The 21,616-nt window shown below is 40.0% G+C and overlaps 2 protein-coding genes across 6 annotated transcripts in view; both read right to left on the bottom strand.

Moving 5' to 3' along the window:
- Positions 1 to 2,205: 2,205 nt before the first annotated feature.
- RAD51 (RAD51 recombinase) lies at positions 2,206 to 20,240 on the bottom strand. 5 transcript variants are annotated; one of them, XM_026073147.1, is made up of 10 exons: positions 15,572 to 15,636; positions 14,103 to 14,216; positions 13,500 to 13,637; positions 12,484 to 12,601; positions 11,832 to 11,923; positions 10,824 to 10,918; positions 7,712 to 7,825; positions 6,739 to 6,868; positions 6,355 to 6,476; positions 2,206 to 6,062 (listed from the first exon to the last, which is right to left on the bottom strand). In XM_026073147.1, the coding sequence occupies exons 2-10, from the start codon at positions 14,187 to 14,189 to the stop codon at positions 5,939 to 5,941; spliced, it is 1,020 nt and encodes a 339-aa protein (XP_025928932.1). In that variant the 5' UTR covers positions 14,190 to 14,216; positions 15,572 to 15,636; the 3' UTR covers positions 2,206 to 5,938. The 5 variants fall into 5 exon arrangements, with proteins under 5 accessions (XP_025928932.1, XP_025928935.1, XP_025928934.1 ...); XM_026073150.1 differs by lacking the exon at positions 15,572 to 15,636 and adding an exon at positions 20,222 to 20,240 and having other exon boundaries at positions 5,635 to 6,062; XM_026073149.1 differs by lacking the exon at positions 15,572 to 15,636 and adding an exon at positions 17,225 to 17,334 and having other exon boundaries at positions 5,635 to 6,062.
- KNL1 (kinetochore scaffold 1) overlaps positions 19,192 to 21,616 on the bottom strand; it is a 31,808-nt gene continuing 29,383 nt past the window's right edge. The window contains exons 26-27 of the mRNA XM_026073183.1: positions 20,457 to 20,579; positions 19,192 to 20,346 (exon numbers count right to left, since the gene is read on the bottom strand). Coding sequence (XP_025928968.1) covers positions 20,241 to 20,346; positions 20,457 to 20,579 — 229 coding nt within the window. The 3' untranslated portion in view covers positions 19,192 to 20,240. The remainder of the gene's footprint in view (positions 20,347 to 20,456; positions 20,580 to 21,616) is intronic.

Below are 21,616 nucleotides of genomic sequence, written 5' to 3'. Positions count from 1 at the left end.
TACAGCAAACCATTTGCCTGGACCATCCAGCGACAGAACCGTCGTCTCCTCATCTCGTATGCCGTCTTCTAAAAAAAAAAAAAAAAAAAAAAAAAACCAAGGGTTTAAGTGAAGCTTGAAATCTCAAAGCTTAGTTTCTGAAAAGGTGCAAATATACACTTTTTCCCCCACTCCCACCCCTGAAACATCCATTTAACACTCAAACACACTCCCCTGTACCAAAATACCAGCTTGTTTTCATCTGTAGTACAGTAACACTGAGAATATTCCCTTTGTTTTCAGACTGGTGATGTGCTACTGTAATTCAAAAAAAAAAAAGTGGGGTGAGATTTCTTGTGTAGCAAGAAGTCCTGGACACTAACTCACTAAGCAGATTAATGGCTACAGGTACTGCCACTTCTACAACCATTAGCTCCCAGGCAGGTAAAAAAGGGATGGTTGGTAATGATGGCAAGACTCAATTAAGCCAGTCTTTCCAAGCAGCACAACAGTCTTCAGAGTAACACCAGAAGCCTGCAGTAGACAAAAAAGCTCATGGATGTGGTAGAAAACTCACCCATACCTAGATATCAGCACTTGTAAGGCTGTCAGTCATGACATATAGCATGGGATTTTGAAAAGATGAACTTTTGAGAGATTATTTCTGTTGCACAATGTGGCACAGCATGAGTAATGTAACTAAAGAGAAACCTCTAATGTAACTGCCTGTGATAGCGTTTTAACTATTACTCTGTGTCTGTTCCAACTTAGTTACCTTTTGATTTATTGTTAAGACATTTTAAACATTCTGGATATAACCTTAAGCTTCAGCTACAGTGTTCCTTCAGTTGTATTTTTTTTCTTCATTCATTTGAAACCTCAAGTTTACAGTTATTAAAACTTCTTTTGTGTCCTGTATTTAACAATCAGACAAACATACTGAGTGCTTCAGATCATGGTTGTGTTATGTAGATATTTTGGGTTATGTAGATATCTTCTGCCTTTCCTGTAAGAGGACACAGCCCACTTGAGTGAGACAAAGAACTGTGTACCTAGATAGCATAGAGAAAGTAATTTATATTTAAAAGTTTCTCCTGAAAATGAAGCCTGAAAAAAGCTGAATGGGAAACAGTAGATCATACATGGTCTTGTTAGTTCTTGCAGGAGTCCACAATTTGTCCTTTCAGCTCCTTTGACCAGCAACAGTGAAGTCTGTGCCAGCAGCTATGGACCATTAAAGTTGCATTTCAATAGCACAGCATAAATGCATTGATTTCACTACAAAAACTGCTACCACCAAGACTAATGCATGCTACTGGCCAAAGTCAGTAGCATAGCGATAAACTGAAATACAAGTTTGTGTAGTTTAATTAAATCAATTTAGGCAGTGAAAACAACCATGTGTTATCTCAGACTTCAGGCACCTCTATCTTCAATCATTATTTTCTTCCCTGGCTAGAGTAACATGGGTTATGCAAGGTCACTCCTTTCCCCTCTCCCAAATGCTGCAACCTCAGGTTTCAGTGGGGAAACCTAGGCACTAGTAGGATTGAACTGAGATAATATAAACCATATGCAACAATTTGATTGTGTTCAGTCCAAGTTCTGACCTTTCACAAAGATCCCTTGTCGTAATTAAAAACACATCCCGAGGAAAGCTCCGTTGTGACACAGTGGGTTTGTATATTTGCAAAGCTAACAGAAAGGGATAACTGGAGCCATTGAGCAGCTCTTTCTCTACACTTGCACCACCATGGTTGCATCTGGAAAAATTTAGCTCCTAAAGCTGGGTAGTTGGAAAAATTTCACTGACCACACACAATGGTATAAACTCAGCCAGCTATCTGCCCACAAAGTAAGATGCAACAAGTTATGAGATGTGGCTCTTCTCTTATAAAGAAAACATGAGAATATTTCTCAACATGACACTGTGCTTGTGTTTTTCCAACTGTGAGCTTCACTTAGTTCCTTGAGCCTTGTGGTTTTTGCATTTCACATTTGTGTTATGAGAGTTTTTAATTTGTGTACAAAATGCAAATTGCATAGCTAATAGCATTGCCAGCTTTTCTGGAAATTCAGAACAGATGCATCATCCTTCAGAGGATGGGCAGAGCATTTGCGACTGGTAACTAACCAGTGCTGAAAGAACTACAGCAATCCAGACAGCAAAATACTGACAGCTGCGACTCAAGAGAAACATGAAAAAAACAAAACACTCCAGACAGACTGCATCTGTGTAGTTTTAATTAATCAAACCACTCTGCATCTCTCTATTATGCTCTAATAAGATCATTACTAGTCCAGAATTATGCACACATTTTTATACACTCAAGTTATTTCAATTCAGTAATAAAYTGGTCTTCACATCTAGACATCATTTCTCACTTAGAAAAAATTGGCTGGATGAATGTGAGCCAGCCTGTTGCGCACACACATCTAATGATACTCTACCGCCTTGACAGTAACTTTTGGATTTTTTGGAAACATCAAGAAAAAAAAAAACAGAGAAAACAAGAAAAATGTTTACTAAAAAAATACTAGTTGTGACTCCTTGAGATCAAAGCGATTTTGACAATAATCTTATTTTAATTAATGTTTCATAGCACTGTGTCATAAGCAACTTAAACACTCTATGGAGATACTTGTCTGTGCAGCTGCTATAGAGAAAAGATCTTTAAAAGAGGGTTCTTGAGTTTAAAAGAGAAAAATAAAAACCAAAAATCCCACAGAGTTCAGAGCATAGGCCATACAGGAGCTTAGGGAATAAGAACAAATATTTCCTATTCTCTTCCCCTTTACTTCCCCAATCACAAAGTTATAAATCTTTCAGCGAGCTAAGAGAAGTACTGCAGGCTATCAGAAAAATCCTTTTGCATGCAGAGCATTGTATGAACAGAGGGAAGAACTTCAGAAGTAATTTCAGTTGTTCAAACTCCTAGGTGGACTATGGAAATGAGCAAAATTATTTTTCTATGACATTGAATATACAGTATTAGCATTCGAAGAGATACAAACAGTGGAGAACTATGATACAGACATGTCGAAGCTTCCCCTTCAAAAATACATTGAAGAGAAGCAACAGCACAGAAACCAAATACAACATTATAGCTTTCTGCTACACTGAAAGTCAAAAAACAAGCTGTTCCCTGCCCCCAGCCCCTTCCAAAAGCATGGCATTTATACCTAAATGATACCAAATGATATTTTGTTTACAAAGTGGATTTTTAAGAAAACACAGTTGATTGCTGGAAATCATACCAAAGCTGCAAGCATACTTTTAAGCCTTCATATTAAATAGCTGATCAGATTAATAAAAACCTAAGAGAAATGAACAGTTAGAAGTGCATTTCAATGGGTAATATAGTGTTTTCCAAACTGGAATGACTGTACTGACTGGCAGTGTTCAGAATTCAGTGTACTAACCTAATATTCTGTTAAACCAGAAGACAGGACTGGTTCCTCCTGAAATTTTTAGGCATATTAAAAGTTCATACTCACATTACTTAAACCCTATGTTTGTAAGCAGCTTGAAATATGGTAAGGTCTCAATTTACATTCTAGTTTATACTAGGAACAACTGCAAATATATTACAGTTACATTAAAGAAAAAAAAAATCCTAAAGRTGCACACTTAGGAGTTTGGATCTCACTGGATACAAGCTGCGTAGTCTCAGTTGCCTTTCCCTAGTTCTACATCTGAGCTGACTAGTTTCAATCTGTTCCCTTACCCATCTTAGTGGCGCCTTATCTCCTGCTCCTTTTTACAGTCCCTCCGCCCAGAGAGTCAGTCCCATGTCCCCATCCTCACGTTTGACCTGTTTTTCCTCTCCCCACTTGCTCACACCTACTCCTCATCCTGTTTTCCCAGCCAGTCCTAGTTTTATCTGGAACAAAAATTCTGGAAGAAACATCCCTCTGTTCTCTGTAGGTCCAGTGATTTCCCCCTTACGCATCTGAATCAAGCAAGCTACTGGGAACAAGACAATCCCTCTTTTTCACCAGTACACAATGACAGCTGCCATTACAGTCTGATTCTTAAACTGGGTCCTGAGCAGGGCATACCCGACGCACAAAAAGGAAAACTGCAAACGTCTAACAAGCGTCTGGACAGATCAGAACTGACTGTAAGGTCCATGACTTGGTCACCTGTAAGCAAATTTCTGCAGGGTAGCAAGAAACATTTCATTGATGGCAGAGACCAGCTCCTGCCAAACTTGTGACTTAAAAAAACAGAAAGACTAGAAATTCTCAAAAGAGAAACGGCTTGGACATTCTTTGCCAGAGGGCATAACATTTCCCTTTCCTGTAGTCTCCCTTCTGAAGATAGTTGAAAGTCTTTGCCATTTTTTTCCCCCACAAGAAGTATCGGCCTATTACAGACACTGGCCATGTCAGGTTTCAGCTAGAATGATTAACATATAGCATGCTTTAGGCAATGACAGGATCTTCTAATTGGCCATGTTAGACAGCCTCAAGCACAGGCAGTACAATCAGATTCGCCTACATGTAGGGCAAATGTGAGTAGCAAGTAAGTGCCAAACCTCTGTCACTAAAAACACTGAACTTCTCAGTTCCTTATGATGGAGTTTAATGCCAGTTTAATCCCCTMGTTAACATTCTAGCATGAGTTTTGGTTCTTGAAACTCAGCTGCAGACAATGCTGACAGCAATGGCCAACACGGCCCTTCGTGTACATCTTCTGAACAGGAACAGCAGAAGCTCCACTGATTGTGCAGAATTTAAGAACAAAGGCATTTAGCTACGAATGAGTCAGTAGACAATTTAGCATTTCATGAGATTTAGTAGTCAGTATAGTGTAAGTATTTAGATACCTGAATAAATTCAGCTTATGTCTGCTAGCCTGTAAGCCACAGTTGAGTCTCACTGTCATATTCTTCACTATTTGTCCAAGAAAAAGAGTGCTGGCAAGGAAAATATCTTTTATTGCCAACCCCCACTATAATACTATCATCTTTAATCAAGTTTAGAGTAGTTCATAGTAGAACAGCTTATACAAAAATGCTGCATAATGTAAAAGAACTTTTACACTGCTAAGACCTCATCTCAAAAAACTCCTAAGGGCACTTACAACACAGCTGTACTGCATATCTCTCTCAAACTGAGGAGGAAATGCATTTTGTTAGTGTGACTGTGAAGATTAGCCTAGGAAAAAATATTTCAGCTTGAAATTCAGAGGCCACCTATGAAGATTTATGGGTCTTCTACCTACTTGCACATCAGAAATGCCATAGTCTGAATTAACACCTGGCTGAATCCCAGAAACCTGTAATGTCATCAATGCTTCTCATAGTCCTTTTTATTAAAGGCAGATTTCCACAGAGAATTGATGAGATACCAAAAACGCAATTCACATATAAATCAACAGTTTTTACCCCCAAAAAAGACGATGCTACAGCACCCAAAACAAAATTAACATAAAGAATATGGATTGTGATCATCAGTCCCCACAATATTCTCAAATCCTTATCGTGGAATACCATTCTGCTTTATTTTCTAAATAATCATTAAAATAAGCCATTAAGTATTTAAGTCATCACTTTTCATATTTGACAAACACATCAGTCTTACTTCAAATTCAGCAAGTTATAAACTATTGCCATGTATTATCATCTTACTGCACTATGTCCATGGGTAGAATCCAACTGTAGCAACAGCTGTGAGGAAAAATACAAAGACTATGGTCCTCCGAAAATTTTCTCAAGAAACCATGTTAATCTAACATGCGACTAAGGCCAAAGAGGGAAAAATCTCTTCCAACTACACCTTCAGATGTGTCTCAAAATGTATTCACTTGATATACATGAATGTTGAAATGAACAGATTCCTCCATCAGCATTTGAACAGCAGCTGCAGTGGGAAAGCATCTGTAAGGTGCCACAAAGAAAGCAGCCTTTTACAGCCACTAGTCTCAGATTACACAAGAAATGGAAAGGAGTCTTCAGTCTTTAGCATCTCCCACTCCGTCAGCATTAATAGCAAACATGGCTTCAGCCTCAGGAAGACAAGGAGAGTCATAAATCTTACATATTCTGGTTTCACCTCGGCCTTTTCGCAAATACAGTCTAATAGGGAGAAGGAAACAAAACAAGTAAGGATGTATAGCTTACTTTCAGTAAATCATTAAAACATTAGGTTAGTACAAGAATACAGCATATGCTGTTATAACTTTTACAAATGCTACATAAATTTTACTGCAGAATAAATCACACGCTCAGAGAGGCTGTCATTGTTTGAAAAGCAGACTGGACATACTTGTAGACAGACTTCATAGACCCCCCCCCCCAAATTAAAGGTACTTAATTTCATAAAATCTCCCAAAATAATGCTGACAAAAGATGATAATTATTCTCTTACCTGGTGGTGGAAGCATGTGCTATGATGTTTCCTCCGATAGGTTTTTTGGGATCTGCAGCAAACATGGCAGCTCCATCTACTTGTGCAACTACTTGGTTAGTGATCACAACTGCCACACCAAACTATAAGGAGAGAAGCAAGAAATAAAATTCATTTATTTTCCACAATCCAAAGAAAGAAAGAAAAAAAAAGACATGCATACACTCCTCCCATCCTAAGTACTGTTCTCCATAACCACTCTATCATGCATCTCAAAACAAAATGGAGGCAGACACTGAGCAAGCAGAAAACCATCTGTATAAAACTGCTAAGAGAAAGAAATCCAATAATCAGTTTTGCAGGGAGCAAAGCATGGAGGACAGAGGGAGACGGTTCATAGTTTACCTCATCTGCAAGTCGAAGAAGCATACGCAGAAATCTGGCCAGATGCATTTGTCTAGCTGACAGCTCACCTCTTCCAGAGTAATCCGTTCGGTAAAGGGCTGTGGCACTGTCCACTATCAGCAGCGCGTAACTGGAGAAGATGAGGTACAAAGTACTTATAAGTATTCCCAAGTATGAACAATACCCCTGTTTGAATCTGATAGTGCCCAGCTAATTGCAAGGCTGCATAAAGATTTGGATACAAGCTCTTCTCACCTGCCAGCTAGCAGAAGTATTATTTTTAACAACATGGACTTGATCTGCAATGTTCATACTACTGACCTATACAAAAAAATCTCAGTAAACTCAAAGAAAGTTGCTGCATGATTAAAAACTTAGATCTATGCTTAAGTACTGTAATAAACTAGCCCAAAATATATTGTTTTGACACCACAGGTGTCAAAATGGTGGACAGCTTCTTAAACACCTCACACCACCACCTCCTTCCTTCTAAAGGGTTTCATAAATCTTTGTTTTAAACTAAAGATGTCAGCATAGGTTTCTTTAGTGCTTGACATGCTCTAAATTAACTCTTTTTATTACTGAAAGCCATTATAAGCTGGTCTTTAAAATTGTTTCTCAGGATGGCACTTGTTCTTTACAAAGTAATATCAGTTGTCACAGCTCAAGCCAGTCTCAGTCATCCAACATTTAAACAGAAACAGGTATTAACTCACAACTGACCGCCCATACAAAAAGCTTATTATTTGGATAAACAAAAGCATAATCTAGTTTCCAGAATAATAAAAACTGCTCTACTGGAGCTAAGAACTGAAGAGAGCAGATATATTTTTAAGTAGTTAACTATAAAAGTATTTTGACATTTCACAATTACGTAATCTATACTCTTGCACTTGCTTGTCAGCTACAGGTAGCTTTATAATATGACTATGTAACAGCATAAAAATCACTCCAACCAAGTCAGTCTTATTACCGTGATTCAGCCATCATTGCAGACGCTTGATACAGGAGCTGGGTCTGATGATCTGTGTTAAAACCTCGAGCATATGCCACATTATCAAGGACATCACTGCCAGATAAGCCATACCTGTAGAATTCAGTGAGAAAAATCTTAAAAGTGACAACTTCATTAATAGTAGTTATCTAGCAGGCGTACCTGAAGACTAGATTAAACTCACATTCCTGGGAGAACCTGAGAGGTTTAAAAAAAAAAAAAAAAAAGGCAACACAACTTCACAACTTGGTTATGAAAAAAAGTAACAGCAGAGAATGATTGGAAACTGCTTTTAAAGAAAAATTTACTGCCTACGAACAGCAGCAAAGTAGAACACCAGGCATGCTTTCCTTGAAATAAAAATACAAATAAGAAAAATTACCATCATGAAACAGAATATTTTGAATATAGCACTGTATCACTAATAAAACACTTTTAGACTCTAAGCAGATTTATGGACAAATTTGGAGTTCTGAATATGAAGTCAAAAGGTAACAGTACCGAACAGCCATACACCTGCAAATCCTCCATAAGTGTTATTCTACCAAAAATACTTACATTCAGCATCTTGCATTTAACTTATTTATATGGCCCTTTGACAGAGATCCCTTGGAATCTGAAGAACCAGTTGATTACCCTCCTTAGGTCTGAACAGTAGTAATATTTTTTCCATGAGAGAGAACATAAATAGCTTGTTCTCATTTTACATTTCACACTAGAGCATATTTTGCAGAATCAGAGACTCACTTGAGGTCGGAAGGGACCTCCGGAGATCGTCTAGTCCAACTCCCCTGCTCAAAGTAGGGTCACCTAGAGCAGGTTGCTCAGGACATTGCTCCACTCAGATTTTGAACATCTCCAAGGATGGAGACTCCACAACACACCTAGGCAACTTGTTCTAATATTTGATCACTTCCAGAGTAAAAAAGGAAAAAAAAAAAAAGAAAGAACCCCCCTCAACCCTCTTTCATATGCTGAAATGGAATTTCCTGTACTTCAATTTGTGCCCATTGCCTCTTGTCCTGTCACTGGGCACCACTGAGAAGAGTCTAGTTCCGTCTTCTTTACTCCCTCCTCCAACAGATATTTATATAGATTCATTAGATACTGCCAAGCTTTCTCTTCTCCAGGCTAAACAATCCCAGCTCTCTCAGCCTCTCTCCTAAGTCAGATGCTCCAATCCCTCAGTCGTCTTTGTGGTCCTTCACTGAGATCATTCCAGTAGGTCCATGTCTCTCTTGTACTGGGGGGCCCAGAACTGGACACACCACTCCAGATGAGGTCTCACCAGAGAGAGAGCAGAGGGGAAGGATCACCTCCCTCAACCTGCTGGCAATGCTCTGCCTAATGCAGCCCAGGATACCATTGACCTTCTTTGTCATAAGGGCACATGGCTGGCTCATGTTCAACTTGTTGGCCACCAGGACTCCCAGGTGCTTCTCTGCAGAGCTGCTCTCCAGCAGGTCAGCCCCCAGCCTGTCCTGGTGCCTAGGGTTATTCCTCCCCAGGTGCAGGACTCTGCACTTCCTTTTATTCAACTTCAGGAGGTTCCCCTCTGTCCAGAGGAGCCCGTCAAACTCCCTCAGAATGGCAGCACAGCCCTCTGGGGTATCAGCCACTCCTCCTAGTTTTGGATCATCTGCAAACCTGCTGAGAGCACACTCTGTCCCATCATCCAGGTCACTGACGAACACGCTAAATAATACTGGACCCTGTATTGACCCCTGGAGGACACTGCTAGCTACAGGCCTCCAACTAGACTTTGTGCTGCTCATCACAACCCCTCTGAGCTCTGCCATACAGCCAATTTTCAAGCCACCTCAGTGTCTGCTCATCTAGCCTGCACTTCCTGAGCTTGCCTATGAGGATGTTATGGGAGACCGTGTCAAAAGCCTTCCTGAAGTCAAGGTTAGACAACATTCACTGCTCTCCCCTCATCCTCCAAGCCAGTTTTATCATCATAGAAGGATATCAGGTTGATCAGGCATGATTTCTCTTTCATAAATCCTATCCACTCATGATAACCTTCTTGTACTTCATGTCTTTGAAAATGGTATCCAGGATTATTTGCTCCATCACCTTCCCCATGATTGAGGTGAGGCTGACTGCTCCGTAGTTCCCTGGATCCTCCTTCCTGCCTTTCTTGAAGATAGGAGTGACATGTGCTTTTTTCCAGCACTCAGGAGTCTTCCCTGATTACCATGACTTTTCAAAGATATTCGAGAGCAGCTTAGCACTGACATCTGCCAGCTCCCTCAGCACACATGGGTGCATCCCATCAGGTCCCAGTGACTTGTTTATGCCCAGTCTGTTTAAATGCTCCCTAACCTGATCCTCCTCCACCAAGGGAAAGTCCTCCTTGCTCCAGACAATTATAATGGTTACAGGACCTGGGATTCCTGAAGGTTGATCTTGCCAGTAAAGAACAGAGGTGAAAAGAGCATTGAGTACTTCTGCTTTTTCTGTGTCCTTTGTCACTAGGTCCCACACCCCATTCAGCAACAGACCCATATTTTCCTCAGTCTTCCTTTTGTTGCTGATACATCTGTAGAAACCTTTCTTGTTGCCTTTCACATCCCACACCATATTCTATTCCAGAGGGGCTTTGGCTTTCCTAACACTATCTCTACATGCTTGAACAGTATCGGTGTATTCCTACCAGGTCATCTGGCCCTGCTTCCACCTCTTGTATGCTGCCTTTTTATATTTGAGTTTTATCAGAAGTTTCTTGTTCATCCATACAGGCCTCCTGTTGCCTTTGCTTGATTGCCTATTTGTTGGGACCATTTTTGAGCCTGGAGGGGGTGATCCTTGAAAATCAACCAATTCTCCTGGACCCCTTCTCTCTCCAGGGCCATATCCCATCTGATTCTTCCTCACAGATTCCTGAACAGGAAAAAGTCTGCTCTCTGGAAGTCTAGTGTTGTGATCCTGCCTCATGCCTTGCTCCCACCTCTCAGGATCCTGAACTCCATCACCATCAGGCTGACATATACTGTGATCCTCATTAAATAACTAAGTTGTCCCATCATGAGTAAAGGAATTCCTTTTTTCAGCTAGTGTCAATTTACTTCTGGCTGTAAGTACAGACCTTTCAGCCACAGCAAGAAGACGTTCTGGACGGAAAGTGCCTTCTGTGTCAATATACATAGCTTTTCCTTCACCACCACCTCGGTCAATGGGAAGCTAAAATACAGAGCAAAGGAATGAACATGGAATATAATAACAACAAATAACCCAGTTATTGCTGTGTGCCCTCAACTGATATTAATACAGTAAATAACATACCAAATCTACAGTGACTAAAGTCACATTTATCTGGAAAATGTGAGAAGCCAGAGACAGAAAGATTCACATTTTCAATCTCAGACACCTGTGTAAGGAGAACAGAGGCTCAGCTTTGAGCTAGTATGTTCAGGTGCCCAATGTTTTTAACTAAGTCACCAAATTGCACCATCTAGAAATTAATACATACCCACTATTATTTTTTTAAACTAAGATTAGAAATGAGTTAGATGACTTATTGTTTGATAACAAGAGTCAATGGAAAGTTTTTACAAAAATAAAGGGAAGCAAGCTTAGGACACATTAGAAAAAAGCAACTGGTTCAAAAAAAATGGTTAGACCAAATAAATGTCATCCCTCTTTTCTACAGTCTTGGTGATGAGAAAGATTCTCAGCAGTCTACAATGCCTGAAGAGAAATCAAACACTTCTCTGTATTTAAGACCTAGAACTAGGCTATGAGGCTGATGTGCATTAATTTTTGTTGTCAGAATATTATGAAGAGAAAAAGCTCCAAGGCATACATCAAATACAGAAAAAAAAAAATCACAAACTTAACTGGTACTAAAGTAATCCTAGCACACAGATGAAGCATGAAACAAAAAAATCTTAACAAGTTGAGAATTCAGCCAATGGTGCTTTTGAGGACACTTCCTGAACAGATAAAATACTCAGATTCTTTGCAACAGCCGTTTAGATGCATATTTGTATTGTTAAGAAAAGTGCACAAATTAGCAAATATCCAAAAGCTATGTTGTCTGAGTACTTGATTTATTAAAAGTCTGAATATGCAATTAATAAAGTGGACTACTCACTTGACAGGTTACTGCCAGGGTGTGACACAACTGCGTCTTTCCAGTACGAAACTCGCCAAATAACTCCGTTATGGACCCTGTTTCTATGCCTCCTTAAAGAAAGGGGGGGGGGGTAAGCAGAAGATGATCACATACTTTAAACAGATAGACTATACATTTACAGAGACTCAGTTAAACACATGCTTTGGCTAAAAGTGATCATCTAAGTTTAAAAACTCTAATCGGAGAAACTGGCTTTCATACTGAGATTTCTTCATGTTGTAAATAAGTTGCAGTTCATGTTGCAGTTTAAGTAAGTATATTTCTGAATATGCTGAAGAGCTGAGATGACTTTTTTTTGTTTTTTTTTTTTTTAACTACAACTAGGGATGGGGAGATGATGATACCTGTTTTCGTTTTCTTGAAACGGACTAGAGAATAGACTAAACAGGAAAGATGTGATCAGCTCCAGGTTCATGCATCATGACCAAAAGTTTTCAAAACTACTGCTGCAGCTTTTTAAAGAGAATTGATTGTGATACAGGAAAGAAGTACTAAGGAGATCTTAGTCCAACCAGCAGATGTATTCTTATGCTTTTTTGTGCAAGTATCACGTCCTGTATAGAAAAAAACAGATAATGAAGGTTGATCAATAAAGAAATAAAATTATTACCTTGAAGAAGTTTATCAAGTTCTTTGGACCCCGTGGTGATCTGGATGATCTCTGACCTCCGCTGATGGAATTCTGTTGCTGTAGTAAAACCCATCGGAACCAGTTTAGCTGCTTCAGCCTAAAAAAAAACAAACTAAGCATTGTAAAGAACGTTCATCCCATTCATTTAACCCCTCCAGTAATTAATATTGTCATTTTCTGTTTTGTGAAATCAAGAGGCAGCTATAAAATTCAATGCATACAGTTTGTTTTATAGATCACTGTGATTACTTGGTATCTTTGAACAGAACTGAAATTCTGTTCAGAGAAAAAGCTTCCACATCCATTCTGTACGTTTTACAGAAATGCCCCCTCGCCCCCCCCCCTTAACCCACCCTTGGGTTCAATTCTGTTCATGTGAAACTAGAAATACTTAATAACATGTATGCCCATCCTAGGGATGCTATTTTCCTCATAGCAAACAAAAGTAAGTAAAATATTGGAGTTAAATATTCTGYTAGCTCAGATTTAGATACACAAGAACTAGTCCTGGAGAAACTCCACATTCCGAATTAGAAGATGCTAAGAGATTTCAACTCAGGGTTCCCTCTCAATCCSCGAAAGTCAACTGTAGATGTCAAGATGCATACTTATCTGAGGTACACAATTAACAAGCTTGAGAAGAACATAACAGAAGAACAACTGTACTGGGTCACACCAGTGGTTCACCACCCAGAATCCTATGCCGTGACAGCTGCCAACAGTGGAGTCTTAGGGAAAGAGCATAACAAACCAGGGAACAAGGGTCTGATTCTTACAGACCTTTTTAGTAGTCCCCACCCCTTTACTTCTCGAAGCTAGTCCTAGGCTATTTTGTCTTTCCTCATAAAAAGGTCAGTTGGTATCTCTGATCCTCCTTAATGCCCTTCTCAGGATATTGTGAATTGAGACCTTCCAAGATTACTGACACAGTTTGAGCCAGCAGCCATAAGACTTCCTGAAATTTTGGGGTTAAAGCTTTTGCAAAACATCCTTACCAGGATTTTGTCAGCTTTGGCTTCACTGATACCTTTAATATTTAGTAACTCCTTCTTTGGTGCATAAGCAACAGCCTCAACTGTGTGAAATCCAGCTTCTTCTAACTTCTTCACGTCATTTGCATTTATACCACATTGCTGAAAGGGAGGTGGGGGGAGARAGGGAAAAGACATATGAAACTCTCAGACACAAACACCTTCATCTAACTTCCACTGAATACCTTCAACTGGCTTCAGCAGATTTGGATCAAGCTCCGTTATTACAAGGCAGCATACTGAATGTTACTTCCCTATTCACTTATACACAATGAACCACGAAAAAAATCCCTTTGCCAGTGCAATGCTTTAACCATATAAATGGCACAGAACATGCAGAAGATGTTGTTCTCCGTCTGATTTAATAGATATTGAAGATGACCAATACATGCTCAGGAAAGGATATGCTGCAAAGCAACATAGTACAAAACATAACTTTTAGCATGTTTTTTTTCAACAAAACCCAAATAAGAATTTAGCAACACAATTTGCAGATGCAACTTGTATTTAAGGAAAGAGATTAGTGACTTTCTTGAAAACTTACTCTCGAGTTAGCTTTTGACATACCTCTAACCTAGAGATGAGCTGTGGCCCAAAGTTCTCTTCTTCTGCAGATGTATCTGCATTTGCTTCGTATTGCATCTGCATAGCCATTGTATCAGATATTCAGTACAGTCCTCTCTGGAAGAAAATCAAATAACTTTGTGATGCAACATACACCATTCAAACAATTATACGTGTCAGTTGTTCCAAAATATGTTAACAGATCATCTAAAGCAATATGCAACAGTTTTGGTCCCATCCTTATCTCTTCGCTTATGATATGAGTGCTATGAGAAATATCTTCCGTGTGTGTTCTATTGTACTATAAACATTATAAAAAAAMCAACCAAAAAAAAAAACTCTTAGGGCACCTAATAAGAAATAATAAGAGGTTTAACGGAGAGTTCTAGAATATTTTTAGGAGTAAAATATTGAAGATTTCTTCAAAGGATTGCTTGTTAATAAATTTATTACTATTAGCAGAATCTCATTTTAGCACAAAGTTATGCAGTCGCCTTAGAAGATCAGACACATTACTTTAACCTGGCACTTGACATCGTAGGTTGATTATTTCTAGAAAACAGCCCTTGCGTCAACTACGAATGCTAGTACCTTGCAGAAGTTTGAAGCAGGCTTTAGATCCCTCCCCTCTGTATCCCTGATAACATTGTAATGCATCTGTACCACCCTTCTAAACACCAAGCCGAGGAACATGACATGGGTCACAAGCAGTTAAGAGTGCATCACCGTATGGAAAGTTACATGCTCTTCAGGAATAACATTCTTCATGCTGCATGTCATTTAACTTGTGGAGTTGGTAGAAGCTAGGTATGGAAATGACTAAACGGGATCTGACAAATACAAATCACCCATACAGAGTAAAAGAAGGCCACAGGCAGGAACACAGCAGGGGCAATTATACAATATCAGCGCAAAAGGCCACTTAGCCCAGTATCTTTTTACCAAGACCAAACACCTCAAGAACTGGCAGCAGAAACCGACACTAAGCATTTGGGCTATAATCCGTTTCCCACAGCTCATCCTAATCTTTAATGATCAACCTCTCGAAGTGTGGCATCGTGTATTATCCTCCAGGTTTGCCTGCTATTAAGGCAACGCTGCGTATGCTTCTGCGGGGCACCTCAGATTTGCCCCGTGCCTTTGAGAAGCTCCCCACGTCCTTGTCCTCAACGAGGCGACTGGAGGGGAGGACAACGAGCTCCGCAGTGCCAGCACTTTCCTCCCGGCTTTATTTTTCAGTTCGTTTCAACGGACGGCGTTTTTCCTCATAGATTTGCCTCACGCAACGCCCCCTCCCCCGCCCGAGGCCTCCCGCCGGGCCGGGCCGGGCCGGGCCCTGCCGGCCCCTGGCGCACCGCCGGAGGGGCAGAGGAGCGGGGGAGGGGGGGGACGCGGTGCGGCAGCATCCCCAGTCCGGCGGGGGGGGGGGGGGGGGGGAGCGACCGGGCTCGCCCCTCCGCTCCTTCACTCACCCGCGGCGGGGACCGGCCCGGCCCGGCGCCGCTCCCGGCCGTTAGACGCGCGGCGCCCGCCGGTTCGGAGAAGCCCGCCACCCCGTCACGTGATGGCGCGCGCAGCACGTTCCCCCCGCCCCCGCGCAGCTAGGCAGGAGCAGGGGGCGGGACCGGCGCGCCCAGGGCTCCGCCCCCGCCGGCGCCTTAAAGGGGCCGCCCCCGTTAGCCTTTGCTAGAAGGAAAGCTTTGTTCAAGGATCTCTTCTCTTTGTTTATTAGTATCAAACACTAGGACAAAGCGGAGCAGCACCCTGTTGCTACAGGCGTTGACAGGAAACGATTGGGACACCAGACAATGCAGCATAATCAAAACAGCTCCAGGCCAGGCTTGTTAGGAATACCAACAAAGTTTTTATGTGTTTCATTAAAACATTTATTTAACCTGTCTTAGGCCTGGCAAGGTCGCAGATGTGCAAACAGCAATAGGCACACAAAGGTAGAGGACACAAGCTTTTAAAGAGATGTGGAGCTAGGCTTAAATATATGAGAACATTTACAAAACTAGATTCAGAAAGGCCTAGTGGAGTCCCAGCAGGATTTTTGAGGCTTTTCAGTTGCTTCTCTGCTATCGTGGAACACCTAAAACATGGACAAGGGCTCCAGGACACCCAGCAGGTTCTCACGGGGTTCCACCCAGCAGGTTCTCACGGGGTTCCACCTTGCTGCTGAAGCAAGGCATGAAAAGAGCCTACGCTCGCTCCAGGCTTCCATTATATGAGAAGTAAGCTTTTAGAGAATCTCTTGCCAAGCTACATAATCCATCCTGGATGGTGGAGGGATAACCACCAACCATATGACACAGCTGAAAGAGAAGCCTGCAGCCAGGGAGGACCCCATCCCAGCAGGGTGCTTAAGATCATCATAAATGCTGCCAGGTGCATGCTGAGCATGACAGAAGGCAAAAAAAAACCCATCTCACCCATTATGGACATTACAAAAGAAAAAAAGGTTTCCTGGCCTTAAGTGATAGGGCAGATGCATCCATAGTATGAACACACGTGTAAACAAACACTCAAAACACATATTGAGACTTAAAAATTGAAGAAACCCCAGATCAAGATGTCCACACGTCACTGGAACCTCATCTACACGATGCTCGTACTGGCCTTTGCTAACCCAGAAGCAAAAAACTGGGAGCACACAACTGGCATTTGTAATTAAAATCCTGTAACCGGGTGCATTATGAACAGCCAGGAAGCTAAGAATAGGCTAAGGGGAGTTTACAGCTGATGGCAGAAAATGGCTTTTTTATTCTAGATTCCCAGGCAGACCTGAAGAGAGCTTCAGGTGACTTAACAAGACAACAGAGCCAACTCTTGATGAAAAATATCAAAAGAAACTTTTATAGATCTCTACAGAAATATAAATATAGCTAGATATCAAAGTGCACAGTATAAACTGAAATATACGGAGCACTTCAGAATCTCACACCCAAAGAAATACTTCTTATTGTCCCTGCCCTGACTGAAATGCAATCACTGAGTAGGTATTTTAAGATTTCATGAATAAAAGTTATAGCGTTAAAGCAAATGAGCTTGTGCCATAAGTACAAAAGTCTAAGCTGTTAAAAGGTAATTACATCTTCCATACCTAATAGGTGACTTGAATTTACCTGCCATGCCTTCAGAGTGGTATGTCTGATATAAATGCCCTTTTTAGAGATACTTTTCCCACTCGGGAGTCTTTTTCCCACAGTTCTTAACAGCACTGGGATAGCAAACTGAGGTGTTAACAGCTTCCATTGCTGCAATTGAAGTAGCAGTAGAGCTGCAAGAAGAGAGGTTACATCATGTTTTGCAGAGTTCACGTTTAGAAACATTAAGCTATTTTAGCAGTGTGAAGCAATGATGCCCTTTAAAGCATCGGGTTTGCAAATGGCAGATGCCCTGGACTTGGAGAGACAGAGGTACAGCAAAAAGGTTGATTCAATATCTGAATTTTCCTTCGGGTTTCTGAGCTAACTAAACACTTGCTTTAGCACTAGATTATCTTTTCATCTTATTCTAAATTGCAGAACTGATCAATCACTCATTTTACTTCTGGACAGTCCTTAAAGCATTGCTGTATGCTGCTTAAACAAGTATGTTCTCTCACTAGTGTTTCAGTCCTCTATCCAGATTTTGGGATGTTTCCCATGAAAACTAAGGCTGGGAACATGAAAAGCAGAATATTACTAATAGTGCACAGTAACTGCATCCTCATTATTTCACCTTTTGCAAATCAAGCAATTTAATATGCGCTTCCATATGTATTTAATAAGACAAAACAAAGACCACAAGAGAATAAAGGCTTTTGCATTTATATATACAGAAAGATATCAGTCCCAAGTCAGCAATACTGAAGACCATAAAAGATCACTTTCCCATAACATACTAAAACTTGGATATAGTTGACATTCTCTTGGCATTCACACTTATACTTGGGCAATTTTAGACGCTCATGGATGATCTCTAAATTTCCAACAACAGGTGCTTTAAATCAAATTCAATAAAACAATGAGTGCTATTATCATTGATAACCATAAATTAATATTTAAGGATAGCCGTATTCAAAACGACATTCCAACTCTGTTAAGAGGAAAACATGATAGTGCTCATTCTTTCACAGCTAATATTATATTACCAAAAATGAAATAAATAAGAATTGTCATTTGTAATTTTTTTTTTCCAAAAAGTAAATCAATTCTTTAAAAGTAATTCATTTCCTCTCCCTTCCTCTCCCCCTGTCTTTAAAGAGGTACAGCCAGAACTTGGGATGTAATCCCAGCTTTACACCTTGAATCACAGTGGATTGCTGAAAGAAATAAGAGTTATACAAGATCTCCAGATTTCTGACTGAGCAATGGTTATAAGCACTGGGTGTGAAAAGGTTTAAAATGTGAGTTCTCATCAAAATTTGACTTCCCAAATAATATAATTTTTGTAAATATATTATCTCTATGGAGATTTTAACAATAATACATCAAGTCTGAGGCACTACGAAGGGATGGGAAGTTAGCCTATAAACGAGACATGCTGTAGGCTTCAACTCCTAAAGCCCTTGGAGGACTTTGAAGAAGTCTGTACAGTATAAATTAAACATAAAATTGGAATTGCTTAAGTGCTGCCACAATCATTTTCTACTGCAGATGCATGGCTTTTTTGTTTGTTTTGTTTAATCTGGTACACTTGGAAACATGCTGAAAGAAAACTTAAAACATAAAAAACAGGGTAATGCTTATGAAGTACTACTGGAGCACCCTCTGCTGGTTAATAATACTTGTATAGCAACTTTAAGAAACTTGAAAGTTATTTTAGTTATAGCATCCAAGTCATTTGTGACTTTGGCACTATTTTCGAAAATAAAAATCTCCTGTGAGAGTCAAATCATAGAAGACTAACACTAGGAAACGAGAGAAAAAAATGCAAGTTCACATTATGAAAAGTCCTCTCAAATAGCTATCAAAGGTATTTCAATAGTAGTAGGCAAATTTTCAGTCAAAAGTTTGTTTTAAATAGAGCAATTAATTATCACAATTAAAAAAAAAGAAGAAATAGCAATACTTCAAATTTTTAATGAATTTCCACCTTCCAAATAGAAGGAAAAAATTGAAAAAAGACAAAAATATATGAACACACACACATGAAAACATTTTAAAATCAACATATTTTACAGAGATACAAAAATTGTCAGCTGCCTACACCGAATGGAGAGTTAAGAATTGCTAGGCACTTCAATACCATAAATTCAGTCAGGGTTAGCTCAGCACCAACAGCTCAACCTACATTACAGACTATACAAAAGCAACCTGGACTGCACTGAGGATCTCACAGATACCTCCCGACTTTAAACAGCTCAGTCTCCTCACTACATTCTAATTCACTACAAACTCAGGCAATGTACCAGAAACAAGGGAACGATTAGCACTGGACAGAGAGCTATACACAGAAGATCAGAACATAGTTCTAACTGGAAGGGCTCACACAGCTTCAGCTCGATGGCTTTGAGTCTGCTGCACTGCAAAGTCTCTGGTCTGGCACAGGGTTCTGTAGCCTTCACAAGTCTTTCCAATTCTGATGGGCGAACTGGTTAGTTATTCTACATTATTTGGTTAATCAGAAGCCAGACCATAGTTTCTGATTTCTGGGGGGAGAAGTTCCAGGAAACTGATTAAAAAAATAAATAAATTAAAAAAAAAATGATGTGGTACGTTAGAATGTTAAGTAGTAGTGGAGTAATGAGAGTGAAAGTAGTAAATTCCAGTCACATAAATTTGGAAGATACTTATCATTGTTTTATACAAGAACTTTGTGAATCCATCCAGAACAAAACTGACATGTTACTTCAGAAGACTATCCATACTAGAGAAGACTACAGAAGGAGGCCAAGACCATTAATCCAAGACTGGATTAATAAAAGACCTAAGAAACTCTTCCTCCTACGCTTTAGACACATCTGCATTTATCCTTTGGTCTAAAAGAGAAGCTTGGGGCTTACACTGAGCATCCTGGATATCAAACAGTTATTAGACAAGATTCATAAAAAGCTGAGAAGCTAACAGCATTCCTATTTCAGTGAGACAGCTGTAAATTCTTGTAAGAGTAGAGCCAAGGGATATCCAGTTTGACACCTTCAGTCCTGCATGTGAATCATCTGGGATCTTGGAGCAGATTATGATGAATCAAGCTGACCATCCTTCGCAAATAGTGGTAACCAAGTGGAACCTTGGACAGAACAGCAGAAATTTCCTCCTCTCTGGGAAAGATAAAATTATCACATGAGTTTGAGAGGATATAGAACATTTAATTCACTGTCCCTAAGCTTTGAAACTTAAGTTATAGAGTAGTCCTTTTCGTTGAACTCACCCAATGTTCCCAATTTGGTTTTGGACAGTAAACGGCAGTGAAGCAGATGGGTAGTTGGCGGACAAAGACAGGGTCAATTCAAACTTTGCAAAAGCTGTGGAAGTGGAGAAWAAAAGCTTCACTCTGTATGAGAAATAAAAACAAACAAACAAAAAAAATCAGTACAAAATGTTCAAATGTACTGCTACCTCCTTTGAATTAGGTTCCAGATGTGAAATCAAATGATGTAACAGATGCAACAACCTCACTAATTTCTGAAGAGTTCCAACATAGCCTAACACTAACTTTATAGAAAAGGTTAAAAGCACCTTTCCACTCTGAATTAGAATACAAAACCTCAACTTTCCTCACAGATGAAGTTTCACACATAAACCACAGCAGAACCTTTTAAAAATTACAAAAGGACAATATAGACTAGTAATCAACAATGATTTGTGGTTAACATAAAACATATTTGAAGCAGGACTAATTCACTTTCAGTTCCATAATTCTAAGTTTGTTTCATAAATCCAGCGCTATTTAAGTCAGGCCAGATTTCTATCTAGCACAGTACTCTGCCTATGACAAGGTCCAGGAAGGACAGAGTTGAGTCTTATTGCAAATAAGAGAGAAACTGTCTCTGAGTACACAATGCTGAGGAAGCAGATCCTTTGGGATAGTGTAAAACAGGGCAAGCATACAGCAGGTCTTTTCCAGGTGAATATCCCACAGTTTGCAACTGCCTAAGCATGGGCTGTATTGGCATGTGTTTTGCTGGCTTAACTAAATGTAGCTTTTATGGGACTTTGGGGATGCAGTAAAAGAACACTCTTACAAAAGCTACTATGAATTTAGAACAACCTCTGTGGACAGACATGGCATCAAGGCATGCAGAGAAAGGGTTAACTGGGCGCTCCTTAGGTAAGGATATACATCACTAATAGAACGATGAAAAAGGGATTCTGAAGTGAAATATTTATCATGTTCCACTGGGGAATGCCACAAAATGATGAAGTAGTATGGGAAAATGAAAACTAAAGAAAATAAACTAAAGTACATTAAGCCTTCAAGGACTGTTTCTGCTTGGCTGAAGCAAAATGAAAATTAAGCCTATTATAAAAGAAACAAAGCACAAAGCTACAGGTAAACTCTTGGTTCTGCTTCCTCTCAATTGCTACACT

The sequence above is a fragment of the Apteryx rowi genome, unplaced genomic scaffold, assembly GCF_003343035.1.
Source record: "Apteryx rowi isolate R43461 unplaced genomic scaffold, aptRow1 scaffold_363, whole genome shotgun sequence".
In the NCBI taxonomy this organism is placed as follows: domain Eukaryota; kingdom Metazoa; phylum Chordata; class Aves; order Apterygiformes; family Apterygidae; genus Apteryx; species Apteryx rowi.
This window is presented reverse-complemented; position numbering and strand designations above follow the sequence as displayed.